The following is a 19,381-nucleotide window of genomic DNA, read 5'->3' on the forward strand; positions in this document are numbered from 1 at the left end:
TTTGGTTTCATACAGTACATCGACGATTTTATGATCCTGCACTCTGGTTGGGGAGCTGCTCTCACAGAAAGCATAAAAAATAAATGGTGGTGTCCAGTGGTGCTCCCTGACATTATTGATTTGTAACTGTTAGTTAATGCAAGCTAATTAATTTTATCCCTATGACTCACAATTATTATTGAACAAATGAAATCTTTATAAAGCAGAGAAAGCAAAGTAAATCTTACACATATTCCAATGGATATGAATCCTGATACAGTCATCCTACACCGTAGCTCATGAAATACATGCCATGGTCTCAGTGGGCTGACATTCCTGCATCTTTCTATGACCCTATCAAACAATGCTGACAGTGATGGGACAAATTAACCAAGTCATTAGTAAAGCATATCAGAATCCAAGACGTAAGAGGCACTGGAGATGCTGGAATATGTTGGACCTGTTAGCAAAACATGGTGGGTCAGGCAGCATCTGTAATGAAAAAAGAATAGACAATGTCTCGGATAGAGACCCTACATCAGGGATGAGAATCTAGAGAGAAAATAACCGGTATAAAGAGGTGAGAAGGAAGGGTTAAGCAGGAGCTGGCAGGTGAGAGGGGTGGATTCAGAATGCAGTAGCTGGTGAGTGATTGAAAGAGGCAGGTAAGAAAACAATTAAAAGAAAGCAGGTGGAGTCAGATGGGGAGAGAGCAGGGCAGGTGTAGGGGCACCAGCTAGAAGGTAATAAGTAGAAACAAAAGGCTGCTGATGCTGGAATCTTCTAAATAAGGTGACTCTCCCACCTCCACCTGGTTCCATTTGCTGATCATCTCCAAGCTGACTTGGTTGTACCTATCACCTGTCTAAGGCCGCCCCCTCATCTCTTTCTACTGGTTGTCACCCCTGTACGCTCTCAGTCCCAATACAGACTCACAACTCAAAGCCTTGACTATTCCTTTGCCTCCACAGAATGGGCTGGAGAATCTGAAATTATTTGCTGTATGATTTTGGAGATGGGAAAAGCATAGAAGTAATCTGGAGAGAAACACTTTCACAGAATGTGCGGCTGGAACTATTGGCTATGTTAGCAGAAGCAGATTTTGAAGAGAATTAGATATATATCTCATGGAGAAAAGAATTGGAAGAGTAGGGGAAAAAGACATTGATTGGGATTAAGTAAATTGTTCTTTAAAAGAGCTGAGACACATTCCATTGCCTGAATAATATGTAGCAGAGATGGTCATACTAAACATAGAACACAGAATAGTACAGCACATTACAGGCGCTTCAGCCCACAACACTGTGCTGACCCTCAAACCCTGCCTCACATATAACCCCCCCACCTTAAATTCCTCCATATACTTGTCTAGTAGTCTCTTAAACTTCACTAGTGTGTCCGCCTCCACCACTGACTCAGGCAGTGCATTCCACGCACCAACCACTCTCTGAGTGAAAAACCTTCCTCTAATATCCCCCTTGAACTTCCCCCCCCTTAACTTAAAGCCATGTCCTCTTGTACTGAGCAGTGGTGCCCTGGGGAAGAGGTGCTGGCTGTCCACTCTGTCTATTCCTATTAATATCTTGTACACCTCTATCATGTCTCCTCTCATCCTCCTTCTCTCCAAAGAGTAAAGCCCTAGCTCCCTTAATCTCTGATCATAATCCATACTCTCTAAACCAGGCAGCATCCTAGTAAATCTCCTCTGTACCCTTTCCAATGCTTCCACATCCCTCCTATAGTGAGGCGACCAGAACTAGACACAGTACTCCAAGTGTGGCCTAACTAGAGTTTTATAGAGCTGAATCATTACCCCGTGACTCTTAAACTCTATCCCTCGACTTATGAAAGCTAACACCCCATAAGCTTTTTTAACTACCCTATCTACCTGTGAGGCAACTTTCAGGGATCTGTTGACATGTACCCCCAGATCCCTCTGCTCCTCCACACTACCAAGTATCCTGCCATTTACTTTGTACTTTACCTTGGAGTTTGTCCTTCCAAAGTGTACCACCTCACACTTCTCCGGGTTGAACTCCATCTGCCACTGCTCAGCCCACTTCTGCATCCTATCAATGTCTCTCTGCAATCTTCGACAATCCTCTACACTATCTACAACACCACCAACCTTTGTGTCGTCTGCAAACTTGCCAACCCACTCTTCTACCCCCAACATCCAGGTCGTTAATAAAAATCATGAAAAGTAGAGGTCCCAGAACAGATCCTTGTGGGACACCACTAGTCACAAAACCTCCAATCTAAATGTACTCCCTCCACCACAACCCTCTGCCTTCTGCAGGCAAGCCAATTCTGAATCCACCTGGCCAAACTTCCCTGGATCCCATGCCTTCTGACTTTTTGAATAAGCCTACCATGTGGAAACTTGTCAAGTGCCTTACTAAAATCCATGTAGATCACATTCACCTCACTACCCTCATCTATATGCCTGGTCACCTCCTCAAAGAACTCTATCAGGCTTGTTAGGCCCTTCACAAAGCCATGCTGACTGTCCCTGATCAGACCATAATTCTCTAAATGCCCATAGATCCTATCTCTAAGAATCTTTTCCAACAGCTTTCCCACCACAGACGTAAGGCTCACTGGTCTATAATTACCTGGACTATCCCTACTACCTTTTTTGAACAAGGGGACAACATTCGCCTCCCTCCAATCCACCAGTACCATTCCTGTGGACAACGAGGACATAAAGATCCTAGCCAGAGGCTCAGCAATCTCTTCTCTCACCTTGTGGAACAGCCTGGGGAATATTCCATCAGGCCCCGGGGACTTATCCGTCCTAATGTATTTTAACAACTCCTACACCTCCTCTCCATTAATATCAACATGCTCCAGAACATCAACCTCACTCACATTGTCCTCACCGTCATCAAGTTCCCTCTCATTGGTGAATACCGAAGAGAAGTATTCATTGAGGACCTCGCTCACTTCTGCAGCCTCCAGGCACATCATCCCACTTTTATCTCTAATCGGTCCTACCTTTACTCCTGTCATCCTTTTGTTCTTCACAGAATTGAAGAATGCCTTGGGGTTTTCCTTTACCCTACTCACCAAGGCCTTCTCATGCCCACTTCTTGCTCTTCTCAGCCTCTTTTTAAGCTCCTTTCTTGCTACGCTATATTCCTCAATAGACCCATCTAATCCTTGCTTCCTAAACCTCATGTATGCTGCCTTCTTCCACCTGACTAGATTTTCCACTTTACTTGTCACCCATGGTTCCTTCACCCTACCATTCTTTATCTTCCTCACTGGGACAAATTTATCCCTAACATCCTGCAAGATATCCCTAAACATCGACCACATGCCCATAGTACATTTCCCTGCAAAAATATCATCCCAATTCACACCCGCAAACATAGCAGTATCTTTAGATTTCAGTGATTCTATGGTAGAAGTTCATCCTCATTAAACATACGACAATCATAACTGCTAAACTGTGCCAAATGTTAGGCTCCTCTACCTCTCTTTCATGATTCAATCTCCAACCCATTACTAATGCTGATGTTACATTAATTGCCAGTGTTACACACAGGAGGCAACAAGCAACAAACGAGATGTTACTTGGGAGACAAAGTTTGAAAACCTGTTACGATATTTCCAATCACCTATCATAACTTTGGTGAAGAATCAAGAGAAATTCCACAAAAACACCAGTGAGATGAGTGATCCAGGACATGATTGATGCACAGTACTGTATTCCATCCACATTGTTCAGACCAGAAGATTCATTTTCACACACGTTACCTCACCAACTGCAACAGTAGCATTAGATACTGCTCAATGCACCACATCCCCATTACTTGCCCTCCAACAATTATCCATTGCACCAGACCCTCATATACAATCCGACTACTTGAAGCTTCATGCCCCCATATATACTCAATCAGCTATTCAACCATGGTACATACATCACACAAACAGAGTGCACAACACCAACATATATCTTTTCTCTTGCACAATAACGTGATATGTAACAGTGCCGAGACCAAAGATGATAGCATCCTCATATTCATCCTCTTTCTCCTGAAAACTCAGAGATGCACTGTGGCTTGAAAGAAGTTTACTCCTTTAATGTCCACCAGAATCACGTGGCTCAATACCTTGATTTGAAACAGTGCTCTTTGTATTTGTCTCACTTTAAAAAGGATTGAAGATAAAAGTCATCAGGTTCCTTGAACTCAGGACAATCTCTGGTAGTTCCTGATATAATACCCTCTTGAAGTAAAAGTTAAGTTTATTGTTACATGCACAAGTACATGTACACACAGATGCAAAGATAAAAGTGTTTGCACCCACATCACTGGATGCAATATGCAAACAAGTTGCAAAGCATCATACACTGACTGGCTGACTTGAAGCAAGACTTTGTAGAAATCCATCAGCTACTCACATTCATGTATTTGAAACAGTCCTTCATGCCTGATCCTGCACATGGTGTTTTACACATGAAGTTTTCTGCATCACTAGGCTCCAAGATGAAGATGCTAATGTTAAACTAGGGGTGCCATGGACAATACACTCTTCATATTTCCAAGTGGACACATTAACATCCTTCCTAAGATGATCCACAACTTACAGTGTGTATGCATCAATGTACTTTGTACAAACTGGAAACAAATCAGCACCCACAGCATCCAAATGTTGGGTGAATTGTAAACCTACCCAGACTTTACATAGTACTTATTCGTTCCAAACTTTTAACACGAGTAAAGGGTTTGTCAATCTTCTCCATTCATGAAATATGCCACCTTATATTTTAATTCATGCCAAAGATTGACTGCACAGATAATAAAATGCTCTCAGTCTGGTAACAAATCATCATGTGACCTTAACTTGAGTGACAATGATTCTCAGTATCATACCAGACTACATTAACAGGCTGAGCAATGAAATACAAACGTAAGCTCTAAATTCAACAAATGCTATTCAAAGCAAATAACTGTGGCAATACTTCATAACATTAACACTGCAGGAAATCAGTCAGAAATAACAAGGCAAGCTCATTCAGACACTGTTGAGTAATGCCTCATCACCATCATCAGTGACATTCAGCAAGAACTCACAACGAGAAAGTCATTCTTAGAAACCGCTTGAGTAATTTGGGGATGAAGCTAATACGATGGATAATGCATGTCTGTGATTGTTACTTCTCACAGACTCCAGCAGGCACTTGCTAAAGTTCACATGAAGAGAGTGATAATACAAGTGAAAGTGAATGGAAATAATCTATTGATTTAATGGGCAGCAAATCATAAACACAAGAAATTCTGCAAAGGCTAGAAATTCAGAGCAACACTTAAATTGGTTAAGGGGAGCTAGAAAAGAAAACTATCAAAAACGTTTACAGGTCAAATGGACTTTCCTAATATGTGCTATATCATTTCTTGAATGTCTTCATCAACAAATTAGTTCATCTAACTTGGTTCAAAATCATAGTGCAATAAATAGTGCAAATCACTATTGATTTCATACATAATACATCAGTAGATGGTAAAATAATAGACTTTTCAGGAAGTTTGCACTATCAAATTATATAAACCAAGGAATGTCTCAATGACACCAATCAGTTCACGAAGTACTCTGTACTATTTGCAGATGTAAATATTGCTGGCAATGGAGGCAGGTATGATCCATCCTTAATTATTCCTAAATTGACAAGTAATTAGGGCACAACCTGACTGATGGGTCTGAAGCCATACATGGGCTTGACCAGGTAAGAACAGTGTATCTCATTCCATGAAGGATATTCATGAACTGAGTGGGTTCACATGACAATCTCTGAGAGTTTATAGTTACTCTTCTAGAGACTAGCTGTCAATTCAGACTTGGTTTATTTCTTGAACTTATATTCCCCAGTTTGTATATGGTGGCATTCAAATTCTATCTCAATGAGCTTCTAATCTAGCAACTTAACCATGATGCTAACAGACTGTGTTAATCTACTATACAAGATTCAGTCACTTTCAAAATTTCCTCATTCTTAACTGCTGGTACATTATATTGAAGGATATGTCCATTCCATCTTCCAACTTCAACCAAGCCTAGCAGTTGCTTTTAAAGTTCACTTACCCTTTGGCCTTCTATTCCTGCTTGCCCTGGAAGGCCTTGGGGTCCTTCGAAACCCTATAAGACAAACAGTATTTGTCAAAGTTCTTCTGATTTAACGTCATGATAGCATTCCCAATACCCCAGGGTTTCCAGAAACATAAGATTAATCTCCACAACATACTATGAGTAACTTAAAGGAAAATCATATTATTGAGTATAAAAGTTTGGTAAAAATTCGTTTCATTGGTAGGCTTTTGAGAAATGAGAAATCATATGAAGTAACCCTCAGGATTACTTGCAATGTAAATCGGTAACTCTGTGTCGAGGGTTTACAATGAAATAAACAAACAGAAGGTGGGTGGGTACAATGATCAATATTTAATGTAAACAATGAATAACAGAATATTGTAAGTATACTTGCCCTTTCTCCTTGCATTCCTGGAAGGCCTCTGGCACCAGGCTCCCCCTGCAAAAATATTGGTCTGAATAAGAAGGTGTTTTTCAGAGCTAAGATGGAGCTAAAAATCAATGGTAAAGATGATTAAGCAACTGTTTTTTTCAGGTGGGCAAGTTCTGCACATTGAAGTATAACTTCAAAATTAGATTTAATTCAATAAAGCTACAGTCTAAGACAGTGAACAGCCTATTCTTTTTCCTTAAAATCCACAAAGTGTAACACGCAGAGTGTTCCAAGTATTTTCTGATCTTTCGATCTTCTTCTTTCCCAAGAATACAGACTTACAATTATTTTCAATTTATAATGGTCTTCAAACCAGATATTAGAACCACCTCTATTATTCAACTTGCTTCTGGCTGATAGACCACTCAGAGTCTCCTCAGTTTCAAATGCTATAAGTCTTCCTTTGTCTAATGTAGAGTAAAACCTCACATGACCTCAGATTACTCCAGGTACCAGAGGCACTAAGATTGCTACAATTAGATTCAATATCCTTGGGGAATTAAAATGGAGAAGCAGTCAACATTCCACCATTAACCATAACTTGGAGATCTATGATGAGAAAGACACTCATGATCTTGGCAATCGCGCAATGTAGCAGTTGGTATAACGCTATTGCAGTGCAACAATCTGGACTTCAATTCCGCCAGTCTTTGTAAGGAGTTTGTGCATTCTCCTGTGACTACATGGATTTCATCTGGGTGGTCTGGTTTCCTCCCACATTCCAAAGATGTACAAGTTAGTAGATTAGTTGGTTACATGAGTGTTAGTGAGCAGCACAGGCTCACTGGGCCAGAAAGGTCTGTTACCTTGATGTACTTCTGAATAAATAAAAATGAAATGATCAGCAATGGTGGAAAGTGGACAGTGGGAACTGTCTAACAAATGAAACTGCAGATGCTGAAATCTGAAACAAAAGCAGAAATTGTTTCATAGATGCTGTATTCCTGTTTTTGTACAAGTAGTAATTAGCTGTCTATTTAATAGCAATGGAAGGAAAGACCGGAAGGATGTATAACAGATGTGAATTAGCCACAAATAAAATTGGAAAACTGAAATTGGTCACTAGACGAAAAATGTTGTGATACACATACCAGGCAAGAACTGTACTGGTCTCAGGACAGTGCTTTCACTAATTTTGGTGAATCATTGATATTTTGAGCAGTCTTTGTATTGTTTTCTTTTATAAAAGTAAGGCTGGTTGATAAGCTAGCAGAGATATTTTAAATTATCATGGGCTTTGGAGAAACAGACAGAGATAAGATATTTACATTTGTAATTTTATCTAAAATGAGAGACCAAAATCCACTCATTGGCCACTGTATTATATACCCCCTTTATCTCGTGGTTTTCTGCTGCTGTTGCCCATCCATTTCAAAGTTCGATGTGTTGTGCATTCAGAGATGCTCTTCTGCATGCCACAGTTGTAACGGATGTTTATTTGAGTTTCTGTTGCCTTCCTGTCAGATTGAACTAGTCTGGCCATTCTCCTCTGACTTCTTCCATTAACAAGGCATTTTTGCCCACAGAACTGTCACTCACTGGAAGTTTTTTGCACCATTCTCTGTAACTCTAGAGACAGTTGCACGTGAAAAACCCAGGAGATCAGTAGATTCTGAGATACTCAAACCACCCCTTTTGGCACCAACAATCAATCCATGGTCAAAGTCACTTAGATCACATTTCTTCCCAGTTCTAATGCTTTTATGCATTGTGTTGCTGCCACATGATTGGCTGATTAGATATTTGCATTATCAAGCAGGTGAACAGGTATATTTAATAAAGTGGCCACTGTGTGAATGTAAAGCTGTCTTTCACAAAACAAACTGAAAATTCTGCAGATACCTGAAGTGGATAGAGTGGTGAAAATGTGTATATTTCTATGACAAGCAGCTGCTGACATTAATAGGATAGACAAATCAAATGGGAATCTAGGTATGCAAATGAAGGTCTGGGATACACAAAGATAATGAGAATGAAGTGGTGTAAGAGTGGTGCATGTGAATCACTAACACCAGTCTGGCGCTATTGGGATAAACACATGTGCTGTAACATATATTTCAGACTCAATCTTATATTTATGGAACAGGAAAGACAAAATAAGGAAGTAAACCATGCCAAGAATATTAAAAAAATTGATTTGATCAGTATACTTGAAATGTATTAATTACATCCTCACTGTACAGTGATATATAAAGTGCTATGTATCAATGGAAAGGCGTCAGCTTCTGGAAATAAATGAAGGAGTGAGTGGTTAGATGATCCTGGATCTGTGCCATTTAATTTGCATCGTAGCAATGCTGCCAATAGCCTAAGTGTATTATAACCACCTCAGAGGAGTTTTGTTGGTACTTAAAGTTCAATGCATCGAAGTCACATCATGAATACATACATTGTTTACAATGTTTTGGCACTGCCTCAGTAATGGAGTTTAAAAAACTATTTTGCAAGTTTTAGTTTCTGAGCTGGTCACTTCTCTCATTCAGTCTGTCAGTCTAACTCTGTTCCATCCCTCAGGATATTGCCTCTGATCTGCTTTCCATGAGTTGTGTCATTATTTATGATTTTAATTTTCATTTGTCTGTCCATCCTTCCCAAATTAAATAATAGTCTGGATTGAATGTTATTATTTTTAGCTTCTAAAGCACAGATTCTAACAATGGAAATACAGTATCTTGACTCAAACAATGGAAGCATCTTATCTTGATCCTGGGTACCTGATTTACTCCCTCATTTAAAGATTAATAAATATGCACAGAAGGAGGAAGAGAATCTTATGCAAAGGGCTGTTTGAAAGACCTACTTAATTAATTCTACACACCTTAACTCACAGACCTGAAAATTATTTCTTTTTAGACCATGGCTTTAAAAGTTGTTAAATCTACTGCTCCTACCCTTCATCAGGTGCACATGAAATTGTAATACCTCATTGTTTAGGAATACTTGTTGTTGCTTTTGGTTCATTTTGACTTATCTTAACTCTTTGTTCTCTGGTTATTAGCACTTCCTAGTTACTATTTAATCTCATTCTCAATCTTGCTCCTAACCTTGTTTGCTCTAAACAGAATACGTGGAGAGTAGTCTCCCCATGTAACTGAAGTCTTTCCCCTTGTCACCACTCTAGATCATCTATTTTCTGATCCCGCCATCAATAACTCTGAGACGTGGGTTAAGGTAGGCTTTTATTGGCTGGAAGAAAGCACAAGCAGCAAGTGACCATCACACAACATCCTGGAGACTGAGGAAGGGTCTGTACCTCCAATTGCCTTTATCCTTTATACCGGGGTCTGTGGGAGGAGCCACAGGAGCAGTCAGCGGGGGGGGGGGGGGGGTGTCCAGACAGGTATAAGTAGTTCACCACATTTTCCTCCGAAGTTTTTGCCACTTTTTTCTTAGGTATTGTGCTCTGAATCAGCCAAAGCATATCAACTGAAATCTAACCACTTTTGATAAAAGATTTGCATTACTTTCCTGTCACTACCATACACAGCAGCTTCTGGTTAATTTTAGCCCAATTAATTGGTTGTCCCAGTTAGCTGAAGTTTCATGGAAATAGTTTAAAAGGTCCAAAAAAGACAAACTACTGTTTAACTGAGTAACAAATTATATATTTAAATTAAATATAGAATAAGTTAGAACATTACCAAAACTACTGCAGTACTATAAAACTGTATTAGTTCTTAATAGTTATCGTTGGAGGAATTCATTCAGCGTGTGTTGACATATTCTTTTGATAGACTGTAAATGAACAAAACCAGCATAGGGACACCTAATGCAGATATTGGACTGCCTTCAAACAATGCTTTTGATGATTTTGTCCTCCAAATCTTCATATTCATTGTAATATTCCTGATCATTGTTGATACATTCAAATTCATCACAGTTCCTAACTTGTTGAAGTTGTGAATTTGAATTATTTTCACTTCCAGTCATTTCTGGCATCTCCAAGTCTGAACACTTGAAACCACAGTGAGCAAAAGGTTCTAAACTGTCTTACTGTTTATTAGTGACAAAAATCGGTGCTTTTTGAACACCAACATGCAACTATTTAAAAACTGTTCGCTCTAAGCATGGTGTAGTGTCTAACAGCCACACACAAGTGCAGGCGACTGATGCTAGTTAGAAAATATTCGGCAACAGTTTTCTGACCCAATTACGTGGCATAGTATTCCAAATAAGTGAAGAGAATCCCAGCTATTTTCTTGATTTGTTTTTGTTCTTTTAGAGTTGTCCCAAGTTAGCAGCTGTTCTGATTAACTGATGGCTCCATTAACTGGAATCCAAGCACTATTGCTATAGCTTTCCAACCTTCAGTCTTCTGGGTTTGTATCACAGTTCTGTCTGTTCTAGTGTCTCCTTTAAGTTGTTTAATTTGTTATTGATGCACCATCAATAACTCTCGGAGATGTGAGTCGAGATAGGCTTTTATTAGCTGGAAGAAAGCACCGTCAGCAGCAAGAGCCCACCACACAACATCCTGGAGACTGAGGGAGGAGCAGTGCCTCCAATCGCCTTTATACAGGGGTCTGTGGGAGGAGCCACAGGAGCAGTCAGTGGGGGGGGGGGGGGGGCGTGTCCAGACAGGTATATGTAGTTCACCACAGTTATAAATAATTCTTCCACTATAGTATCACTTCATAGATCTGTCAGATTTTGTATAGGCTCGGATATATCACCAGTCTCTTTCTATTGCCCTCTTAAGAGTCTGTCAACATCCTCTCTGCTCTCTGCATTTCCAGGCCATGTATAAAAATTAGAATAATTCCATATATCCCAATTTGTTCATTGATACATTTGAAAAAGCACAATGGTTTCAATATCATTTGTTAGAACGTGACTACTATACACAGCCTTCCAGTCTGTGAAACAACCTTTCCAATGCATGATTTTACGTATACACAAACATCCAGTGAGGATCATTTCCCTACAATCCCTTGGTACATAGGCAATTGTACGACTCTAACTATAACCTGTCAACAAAATATTGACCACAATCATTGGTTGAGTAGTGAGTAGCAATTTTGAAGATTATTTTTACTACGCTTGAAATTTGAAGTGTTACAAATATTCTTTGAATTTTAAGACTAATTCTAGGCAGCCATTTCAAAGTTGAATGTCGAGTACTTACTGGTTCACCCTTTGCTCCTTTAATCTGTAAATAAAAGGAATTGATTACATTTGAGAGATATATGTCTATACATTCATATAACAAAGATAATACAGAGAACAAGCCAGAGTTGAGCATTTGGCATGAAAAGAGAAAATGCTGGAAACATTCAGCAGGTCAGACATCATCTGCATAAGGAGTATCAGGTGTTGTCTGATCTGCTAAATGCTTCCAGCATTGCTTGTTTTAACATCAGTTTCCAGAAACTTTGGGTTCTTTTTCAATTGATTTTCATTAGCACTTCTTATTTGGCTTCTATCTTTTTTTTCTTTGAACACAGGAAACAGACATTGTTCATTATTCAGAACAGTGATTTTCAACTTCACCCACTTTTGTCCCAATTTACAGATCTTTCGATTTAGTTATATTAAAAATAACTTAGTCTTGAATGATCACAATAAATGGGTAGCCACAAACCCCTACCCTGGAGAAATACAAGGTTGCCCAAACATGAAAGAATTTTTCTCATCTCTGTGGTTACTAAGAAACCTCTTATCTTCTTACCATATTCCTTAATGGAGTGTGGTCAGCCTGAGAGAACAGATTCTAGATGTCTACCCTATCAAATCTCTCTTAACAGGATAATCTCTCATTACAGAATGTATCACCAATTACAGAGAGGCAAAGACAGAGACTGCTGGAACACTGACAGAAATATCCAATATTTTTCTGACCACACAAAAGATATCAGTTAACTGGAGTGCAGCAAATATTATGATTTTGTTCAAGAAGGACAGCAGGGATAAACCAGGTGATGACAGGTAAATCTACATCATTAGTTGGAGAATCAAAAGGAAAGCATTCTTGTTCAGGCAGTTATTGTCAACATGCACTTATTAAGGGGAGGGCCTGTCCAACTAATTTAACTGAGCTTTACATTCACGTAGTGGAGTTCAGGTAGACTATGTGGATTTCAATAACTTCTTTGAAAAGGTCCCATTTGGGAATCTCATCCAAAATATTAAAGCCCATGAGATTTCAGGGTAATTTTGTGGCAAATCACTTCCAAAACTACCTTAGTGATAGAAGACACAGGGTCTTAGTCAAGAGTTATTTCTGTAAACAGAAACTGTATTTCTGTAAATAGAAATGAACAGTATGCCATAAAGATCAGTACTGGAACTCTGTTTGTCTTACTTGTGCATGTAGGAGATATAATTTGTAAGTTCACAGGGCTGCTGGTGGCAAATGAAGGCTGATGGTGTTACTAATACTGAAGGTGGCATTCTGCTATGGAACAATATTGAAGATGGCAGACCTATGGCAAATATAATTAAGTACTGAAAAATGGTGGGTGGTTGTGATCTGGCAGAACTAATAATGGTTAGGATATGGACAATAAATGGTAAGATCCTCCAAGGTATTAAGGAACAGAGGCATCCATACAGGATTCAAGGATACCTGAAGGCAGTAGCCTTCTTAATCACCTGTTTTCATGAGCCCAGTCACAAAATACACTCAGTGGCTGTTTTATTAGGTACCTCCTATACCTAACAAAGTAGCCACTGACTGTAAGTTCATGGTCTTCTGTTGCTTTAGGCCATCTACTTCAAGGACTTATGTTTTGTGCATTCAGAGATGTTCTTCTGCATACCACTGTTGTTTGGCATCTGTTTGTCTCAAAGGACAATGGGTCCTTCACAAGCCGAAGGTATGGAGATCCTGAGATGCCCAGTCATCAAGATCCCCCTCTTGGCCTCACCAGTGTCGGCCAAAGGAAAGCTTACGAAGCAATACATTTGGCACCAGCTTGGCTGCAGGGACTGCCGGAAGGATGTTCAATGATGTCCAGCCACCTTAGGCATTTCACTTCGGATTTGCTGTCTGGCCTTCTTCTCTCCCGAGGTTGCCGACGAGGCAGTATGGTTAGTTACCCAGTGCTGGGGACCTGGTTCACATACTGCATACCGGTGGGCCTGCTATGTATACAGGGGCCATACCTCCTCCCTGTCCTCTATAGTTCAGCCTGAGTCCAAAAGGAGTTCAGTTTCCAAGTGGTTATTTAAGTTACTGTTTTCTTCCTGTCTGCTTGAACCAGTCTGGTCTTGACCTCTTACATTAACAAGACATTTTTGTCTATAGAACTGCTGCTCATTGGCTGTTTTTTTCTGTTTTCCCACTGTTCTCTGTAAACACCAGAGACTATTGTGTGTGGAAATCCCAGGAGACCAGCAGTTTTTGAGTTACTCGAACTACCCCATCTAGCACCAACAATCATTCCACTGTCAAAATCACTTAGATCACATTTCTTCTCCATTCTGATGTTTGGTCTGAACAAAAACTGAACCTCTTGACCATGTCTATATGCTTTTATGCATTGAGCTGCTGCCACATGAGTGGCTGATTAGATATTTGCATTAACAGACAGGTGTACAGGTGTATATAATAAAGTGGTCACGGAGGACTTCCGGTAAGATGGCGATTGTTTAGCTGCTCCGAACTTTTGTTCCATTACTGTCGCTATCTTTGCACTAAATGTCTCCATTTTTTAAACCTTAGTTAGGAATTATTTCGGTATCTCTTACTTGCCTGTGAATATATCTAACTTACAATGTCTAGCAAGAGTTCTAAATCCGGGAGAAAAGAAGCTATGACCCCGTTGGACGAGACTCTGGTTGTGCTCGGAAAGCTCCGAGACGAAATTTTAAAGGAATTTAAAACCGCTTTCAAACAGTTAGAAGACAAACTAGATCGGATCAACGATAAAGTGGACAAACATGCTGAACACTTATCTCGCATCGATTCGACTTCTGAAGATTTAGAAAGTCGTGTTTGATACTTGGAGACTCTCTGTTCCAGCTTAAAGGAAAAATCTAACAAACTTCTTTCCAAAATGGTGGATCTTGAAAATCGCAGCAGGCGATGCAACCTCAGAACTCTTGGATTGCCAGAGGCGACCGAACAGGGATCAACCGTGAAGTTTTTCGCCGAGTTTCTCTGTGAGATATTCAGGAAAGATTTGCTTCCGAAGCCGCCCGAGCTCGAACGGGCACACAGAGTTTACGTTCCCCCCGGAATTCTGGGCTCCCGTCCACGACCAGTAGTCTTGTGTTTCCATCAATACCAGGTAAAACACAGTCTGATTGTAGAGGCGCGTCGCAGGGGGTCTTTTCCTTTCCAGGATACAACCATTCGCTTTGTGGAAGATTTTGCACCCCAGACCTTAAAGATGCGCGCTGAGTTTAAAGGCGCAATGAAAGTGCTTTTTGATCGTGGTTTCAAACCTTCTCTTCACAATCTTGCCGATCTACGAATCAAGCTTAATACCGGGAAATACAAGTGGTTCAAATCAGCGAAGGAAGCTGAAGCGTTTGTGGCAAGTCTTCCGGCTATCCAGTCATCTTCGGAATTTGATCGGACCTCCTAAAATGGTGGATAAGTACTCCTCGTAGTAAAATTACTTTTTCTGGACTCAGACTTCACTTGAATCACTCAGACATTATTCACTGAAACTTTAAGGGCTGTTGACAATCTCTCCCAGGATTTGGTGTGTGTGTAATCTATTTTTATTCTTGTATAACTTTACCTACAGAATTCTACAACTAACTCTAACTTGTTTTGGAGGTTCGAAGTCTTTAGTGAAGGCCTCCCTGTTTGTGGTTCACAGTTTAATTGCTGATTTATTTTTCCTTTTTTTTAATACTTATTTATTTTATCTTTTTTTTTCTTTTCTTCACCCCTTTTTTCTAATCTCTGAATTTTTTTCTCCCTTCTCTGTAAATGGTTGATAAATACTCGTCTTGAATTTATAATTTTCCCCTTCCTCTTCTTTTTTCTTTTTCTTTCTTACCTTTTTTTCCCCTTTCTCTTACTTTACTCTTCTATAATTTTTCATGGGTAGGTTAGTTTTGGTCTTCCGATTTTCTCTGTATTAAGTTTTATATTTCTGCAGAAGGTGTTCTAATCTGTAGTTATGTTTTCTAGTGCATAAACTAGTTACTATTTGCTATAGTATTTATACGGAACTGTTGTTAATGACACAGATCTGGAAGTTGTATTTGGGTTAATTTTTTTGGTAGAGCTAGCTACTTGTTTTGGTAGCCATCTAGTTTTGGGTTGTGCGGATGGGGTGGGTTTTCCAGTTCCAACATCACTCACTGTATTTATTGTTTCTCTTTATTGCTCAGGACATGTTTATATTTTGACTTTACGAATCTATGTTTACATCTCTGCTCCCAGACTGCTATTGTACTGCTTGACTTTTTATATGCCTGCTACCTTTTATGCTCGGATCTAAAGTTCCATAAGGTCTGGGGACCTTTTATCGATTACTTTCATAACCTTCCTCTTGACTAGGGTTTTTTTTTCTTTTTTTTTTCTTCTTTTCAGTCCCTTGCTTTCAGCTCCCTTTTTTTTCTGGTAGTAGGCATTATTATCCTCTGTTGCTAAGTGTATTCACAGTCTGGGAGTTTGACTGTCCTGACTTATACTCTCTATATTGTGTGGTGGTTGGTCTGGAGTTGATGTTGCTTTTTTCTTGTGTTGTGGGGCTTGGGGAGGACACTAAGCTCACTTGTCTTTAATTTAGGTGCTTTTTTGTTAAATTCTCTTCCTTTGTAGCATATTGTTATTGTATGCTTAATTTTGCACTGTATTAATGCTCCTCATTGGGATTTGGGGTTTTTAATTTTGTAAAATGTTTTGAAAAACTAATAAAAAAAATTTTTTAAAATAAAATAAAATAAAGTGGTCACTGAGTGTTAGCAGCAGGAAGATTATGGTATAAGTATGTAAAACATTCAGTAGGCCAAAGCTGAAGTCCTACCTGCAGATCTGACTGCCACATTATACTAAGGATATGATGGCATTAGAAAGGGTGCAGAGGAGATTATCCTGGATGTGGCAAGGAATGAAACGTTTCAGCTGTTAAGAAAAACTGGATATGATGGGTTTGTTTTCATGGAGAAGAAAAGTTTGAGAGCATCTTGAATGAGGTGTGAATATTCACAGTCAGGGTGGGCAGTGAGAAAATCTTTTTCTACTCAGCAGAGAGTTTGCAACCAGAGGTTAATATAAGGAGGAAAGGATTTGAGGAACATACTACCTGAACTGGAGGTTGTTAGAGGTGGGTGCTCACACAATATTTAAGAAACATTTGTAATATATTAACTCAGGCCTGGGTGCTGAGAAATGGCATGATCACGATGAGTCAAAGGATTTAATTCATACTGTATTACTCCAGTATAGGTGATCTCCATGTTATGGCCATTTGGGTAAGGGAAGTTCACCCATACAAATGTAGGACTCTCAGTACCAGTAACAGTGGTGCTAACTGTTCAGGCTAACAAAATGGCTTCTCTATATTGTTATAATGAAATGGCTTCTCTGTAATGCTGTAATGGGTTTCTGTGCCTGGTATGTTTGGGTTATGACCATCGATAAGGGGGAAATTAACCAATGGAGAATTGTTATGCTATCTTATATGTGTAAGCTGAGCGGGAGTTTGCGGTCTTTTTCAGGAGGAGAGCGAGGAGGACAGACGTGTTAGGAGCGGACAGCAGTTTCAGAGCGACAAATACTGGACATCGGAGGTTTGGACAGTGGCCAAAGGCTCGGAAGGTCATTGTAGATAGAACTGGAGGCGAGAGCTCCAACGTATTAAAATATTATGTGCACAAACTGATAAACTTATTTATTTGGCGCCTTTAGATTATCTGTTTCTACTAACCCATCACTAAGAGATAACTATAAAGTTGCAATTATTTACTCACTTTTGGGTGTATTGTCTGGTATTTGTATTGCGAGTGTGTACTGGGGGGGCATTACTCCGTATTTATACCGAAGTATTGCACTATTGGCGGGGCAATGGCTGTTCATCCTAGGCAAACAGGGGTAAACTGGGGGCACGGAGGCTACACAAAATTCACAATTCAGTACTCCAAAAAAAAGATATGGAATAACCTTCACTCTCATGGAATTTCTGTGGTGGTGGGGGGGAAATAAATAAATGAACACATAAAACTGAATTCACTCAATATATTTGGGCAATAAAGTTTGGATGCAATTTTTGCATGTTGATTTGATTGGCAGTCATGGCCGACTCCCTCCCTTGGCACACCCTCTTCCTTCTGGGAACATACGAACAAGTGTCTCAGAGATCAGTGCTGCTGTGCTATTCATCTGATGTGCTGCATTGTGAGGAGCTGCAGGAGCTATGGTCAGCTCCAGAAAATAATCTGTCTTTACTCCACTTCCTTTCTCCCAATCCTGAAATCCCATCTTTTTCTCCACTTCCTAAACCCTTTCCTTATCCACGAACCTTGCACTTAGGGAAAATATCTCACAGATGAAGAGCACAACTGCACTGCATTCTGAGATACTTCAGCAGATCTGGTACCATCAATACCTTGTATAATTTCAGCAATACTTCCCTTCTGTTGTACTCCATCCCTTATAACTAAAGGTCAACAAAGCTTTGTCTTCCAAATAACTTCTGTACCTGCATATTAATTTCTTAGATTAATGAGCCAACACTTCCAAATCTCTCTTGCACAGTACTCGTACTGTACTGTTTAAAAATTATTCAAATGTCATTTCAATCAGTTACACAATTCTTTAATATACAATGATAATCTCATCTGAAAGCTGATTGCAGTTGGTATCACTGAATATGCACAATACATTTCTTCAAACTGTAATACAATCATCCAAATTTATGATGCTCTATTGCTATAGTATAATGATTTTCCTGTATACATATACTCAGTGGCCACCTCATTAGGTGTATCTCTACCCCCACTTTTTATTGCAAATATTAAATCAGCCAATTACGTGGCAGCAGACATGGCGAACACGTTCATTGTTGTTCAGATCAAGCATCAGAATGGGGAAGGAATGTGATCTAATTGACTTTGATCGTGGAATGATTGTTGGTACCAGACTGGGTGATTTGAGTATCTCAGAAACTGTTACCTCCTGGGATTTTCATGCACAACAGTCTCTAGAGTTTACAGAGAATAGTGCAAAAAAACAAAAAAGCTTCCAGTGAGCAGCAGTTCTGTAGGCAAAAACACTTTGTTAATGAAAGAAGTCAGAGGACAATGTCCAGACTGGTTCAAGCTGACAGGAAATGAAATAACCACATGTTACAACAGTGGTGAAAATCTCTGAATGCACAACACATTGAACTTTGTGGTGGATGGGCTATAGCAGCAGAAGACCATGAATGTCTTTTTTTTTTTACGTAGTTCAGTCTAGTTTTTGTACTGTGTCATGTAATACCATGGTCCTGAAAAACATCATCTCATTTTTACTGTGTACTCTACCAACAGTTATGGTCCAAACAACAATAAAAGTGACTTGACTTGACTTGATGTACAGAAAAATACCCAGTGGCCATTTTATTAAGTACCTTCTGAAACTGGTAAAGTGGCCACTGGGTGTATTTACTTTTGAAATGGAACAGGACTTGAATATATAAGGAGGTTTTCATTGGTTAATGTTATGTACCACCTATCTTGCTTGCTGTGGAAATGTGATAGTGAAGTCATGGCTTGATTCATTCCCGACAGACCCAAAGTTATCTATTAATGGGTCCTTGCACAGTAATAACCAGAATTCCAGAGGTCCATCTGTGATGGTACTCGCTCCACTGATTATCAGAGTGATATTTGTCTCCATCACTCACCAGGGAGACAATGAACAGGGCCCATGAACTGAAGGTTTGGAAATGGTCATTTTAAGAGCTGTACCATGGAGGAAGATCATGGAGC

The 19,381-nt window shown here is 39.6% G+C and overlaps 1 protein-coding gene across 1 annotated transcript in view; it reads right to left on the bottom strand.

The window, feature by feature from the left end:
• Window positions 1–19,381, bottom strand: part of LOC140733322 (uncharacterized) — a 340,527-nt gene that overhangs the window by 203,287 nt on the left and 117,859 nt on the right. Inside the window, exons 13-15 of the mRNA XM_073056501.1 lie at window positions 11,631–11,654; window positions 6,467–6,511; window positions 6,067–6,120 (exon numbers count right to left, since the gene is read on the bottom strand). Coding sequence (XP_072912602.1) covers window positions 6,067–6,120; window positions 6,467–6,511; window positions 11,631–11,654 — 123 coding nt within the window. The remainder of the gene's footprint in view (window positions 1–6,066; window positions 6,121–6,466; window positions 6,512–11,630; window positions 11,655–19,381) is intronic.

Source organism: Hemitrygon akajei, chromosome 9 (assembly GCF_048418815.1).
Source record: "Hemitrygon akajei chromosome 9, sHemAka1.3, whole genome shotgun sequence".
In the NCBI taxonomy this organism is placed as follows: Eukaryota; Metazoa; Chordata; class Chondrichthyes; order Myliobatiformes; family Dasyatidae; genus Hemitrygon; species Hemitrygon akajei.